This window comes from Branchiostoma floridae, chromosome 1, assembly GCF_000003815.2.
Source record: "Branchiostoma floridae strain S238N-H82 chromosome 1, Bfl_VNyyK, whole genome shotgun sequence".
Taxonomy (NCBI): Eukaryota; Metazoa; Chordata; class Leptocardii; order Amphioxiformes; family Branchiostomatidae; genus Branchiostoma; species Branchiostoma floridae.
The window spans coordinates 18,193,037-18,196,588 of record NC_049979.1 but is presented as its reverse complement, the minus strand read 5'-3'; the positions used below and the strand labels follow the sequence as shown (position 1 = coordinate 18,196,588).

Sequence of the window (3,552 nt, the reverse complement as noted above, 5' to 3'; positions counted from 1 at the left end):
ACTCTAATGTTTGGTTCCTTCTGTCATGTCTCTTTTTTCAGCATTGTTGGGTTCTCTTAGGTCCTCCCCTCTCCCAACCCTTCCCATGCAGAGGTTTCTACTGGTACAATGAATATTCCCATGTTTTCTGCCTATAGGTCAGTATCAGTATTATGAGAAAAGTCTCAAGGCAAAACACCCATGCTCTAGCTATAGACTGCTGAATGTTTAAATTAAAATTTGTATAAGGTTGTAGATAGAATTGCATGAGGCATAGACTGTAGAGTATATTGAGCATTTTTACCAGCAGTGGAGGTACATTGTATGGATTCCCTGGCCGGGTTGTTATGATACCTGAGTAGCCTGGGTACCATCTGCTTAGTAGTTCGCTCCTATGTTCGTTTCTGCTACCCGTCTGGAGACCTGCACATTCAAACCTTTTGGTGGTAAAGAATAAGTTCTAGAGCACTTGTTCAATGACAACAGGCCCTCCTGCAAGTGGACGGAGGGTGTTTCGATGTTGGAACGCCTGTTCGAACAAGCTCTTGAACCCATTCCTATATTCGCTCATTTGTAGGGACCAAGCAGCGCCCTCGTCCAAAATTTGGACGATTTTATTGGACGATTCCATATGTTAACTTAATGTGGCCAAGGATCCCAGACAGAACAGCAGATCTAGAGACTGTATATAGTATATAATATAGTATATAATGAATGTCTGAGCTATAAGAAGCAACTGTATATAGTGTAAAATAAACGCCGGAGCCAACTACTTCACGGATGGTACCCAGGCTGCTATTTGAGGCAGTATGTCTACAATATTTGTTAAACTGAATGGCAACAGGCTCTGTGCATTTCAATGAACAGTTTCGCTGCCTTTATTTGCATACGTACATGTATGGGCTATGTATAGCTTTAAATAATAGAAAGCCCCTTGACGTGCTTCGCTTCTAAGAAGCCACCCATACTAATTGTAAGGCACCTAGCACCAAACATTGTGACATGAGAGTACAATATGCAAGATTTTGTATGAAGAAATGGGTATGAAGAAAATGATTGAGTTGAATTGAGTTAAAGTTTATGTTGTGGCAATGGTTTGTATTTTGCTTATTTCACTGTGACATTGAACCTAAGCTGTTGTGTTGGGGGGGTTGGGTTAAGTCTGAAAGAATCAGCCTTCATATTTACTGCTGTCTGCTACATGGCTGTTAGGGTCCTTGAACTAGGGCTGACACATGCTCAGCCCATGTCTGTCTGCAAAGTGCTTATCTTGTGCTGCTTCCTAGTGCCCTGTGTTTGCTCTCGCTTTATTGGTGCAAAGGTTTATGTTTAAAAGTTTCGCTTACTAGTACTTATCTCTGCTGTTGCATTCACTGCCAAACAGACCAGGAGACGTGAACTTGAACAGAGAAGCAGAATGGCTACCTCTGAGTTTTTTTTTTTTTTCTGGTTTGCAGTAAGAACCTAACATAGCTATAAAGTGCAGGAAGGGTTTTGTCAGCTCTTCTATTAATATTATGTTGGATTAACTTTCACTGACATACCGCCCAATGGATGATTTGTGCTTAACTGATACAGAGTTGATACTGATTATATTCTTGTAGTTATGTGGGCGAAGCCACACATATAGTTTTCTTACAAGTATTTCACCGGAAATCAGAAACAAATGGAAGCCTCCATGTACTCCATGTTTCAAGCTTTTTGATTGGCCTAAAGTCGCACTTTCTCGGTTGTACGTCAGAGGTGAACCTATCAACGCGCAGGACACAATCGGCATCCATTTTGATAATAGCCAATCAAAACTCAGAAAAATGGAAGCTGTTAGCAAATACTCCGCGTTCCCAGCTTTTTGATTGGCCTAAATTCAGACTGTCTCGGGTGTACGTCAGAGCTGGACCTATCAACGCAGAGAACACAAAATGTCGGCATCCAGTTTTATAATAGCAGCTGAGACGCGGCAGTAAATCGGCCATGCATTCGACCAAACAGGCGCTCAAGGAAGAAGTTGCCCGCCACGGAATGAACAAGATTGATAAATTTGCACAGAAAAACATTATCTTCAGAAAATGGGACCTTGAAATCTTGCAAATTAAACAGTGAACGGACGTGTTCAAGCTACGCATTGCATTTGTATACATGTACCTGTTAAAATGCAGGCAAAAACGTTACGGCAAGCTTGGCCGAATGGCTAAAGCACCAGCTGCGATTGCGCTTTTTTCGCTAGGTCAACCCTGGTTCGATTCCGGGCGGGAGCAACTTTCTTTTAGTTGTCCTTTTTTTTTCTCTTTTAGTTGTCCTTTTTTTTTCTTTTTTGATATTTACAACAATTTTATCTTGCAAACAGAGCATCGTTCAGTTTACACGCCTTTTTATTTATTTTTTAATTGCCCTCAAAAGACGGCGTTTAAACGGTCGGACGGTCCATGTGGGGAGGGGGGCTCGTCAACGCCTCGGACCATACCGGCAGCCAAATACTGTATCGTCGATGTCTGTCGCCTGCGGCGTTAAGTCAAATTTGGAATGGAGGCTACGGTACGGTACCGGACCTGAACCTGATCATGAATTTCAGCTTTATAATTGCTACACAGCACAACCCGTGACGTCAGGTAAAGGCCGAGAATAGGGGTGAACCGAGAATACGGGGCACCTAATGGCAATTACTATTGTGTGTAAGATAGTTTGACTTAAACTTCAAAAAAGGCCACGGGAAAGACTTGCTGCATTTTCGCGAAAATGTTGTCATTCTAGTTGTTTCTTTTCTTGCGATTTTTCCTTTCTTTTCCCTTCGCCCACATCCTGCATTTTTTCAAAAATGTTGCCTTTCTAGTTACTCATATAAGTACATCAGTACATTTCCTCCTTTTTGTACAGTAGTGTGTTGCAAAGTTTGAGCTCTAACTCATTAGCTGGATGCTAAGCTCTTACTTTGGTTTTGATAGTACTTTGAAGACTTGGAATTATTGGGCAGTTCAGCATCAGTTGTTTTATTGCCTTTATTTGTGTTGTGTTGATACATAGTCACAGTCATTGGTGGACTAATAGAATAACACTTTGCTATATGATTGTTGAAAAGTCTTTTGTTGTGTGTATGTTTGGCATTGTTGAAGTTCCATCTCCTGTTCCCTCCCGGCAGGCTGGGCGGCCTCACCAAGGAGCCAGTCAGTGAGAAGAAAAGCAGCTCTCCTGACCACAAGGCTGCCCAAAGCAAACGGGACTCCACCATCGAAACTGTGGACCCATCTGGTAAGTCACAATTACAAACACTTCTTTTCTGGGCACTTGTATACAATACTATAGTAACAGGTCTCAGCCATTGAAAGTGAACATTTGTGACTGTTTTCTTTCAGTTTCAGCAAACTGTCAGTACCAGCTAGGGCACACAATAATGTGGTAATATCTGATTCTGAAGTACAATTTTAAAACAACATTGCCGATTTGTTGCACTACACACTGGCAGACTTCTGTATATCTCAGTGTTACATTTAACAGTGCATCAGTAGTATCAACTAAGTAGTGGGCAGTGTTATCAGAACGTGCCATGTCTCAATGTTCAGTACAGAGAAATGGCTTTCA

General features: G+C 41.7%; 1 protein-coding gene across 1 annotated transcript in view; it reads left to right on the top strand.

The window, feature by feature from the left end:
• LOC118420976 (rho guanine nucleotide exchange factor 11-like) overlaps nucleotides 1-3,552 on the top strand; it is a gene marked incomplete in the record, with an annotated part of 52,423 nt that overhangs the window by 9,231 nt on the left and 39,640 nt on the right. Inside the window, 1 exon segment of the mRNA XM_035828085.1 lies at nucleotides 3,113-3,222. Coding sequence (XP_035683978.1) covers nucleotides 3,113-3,222 — 110 coding nt within the window.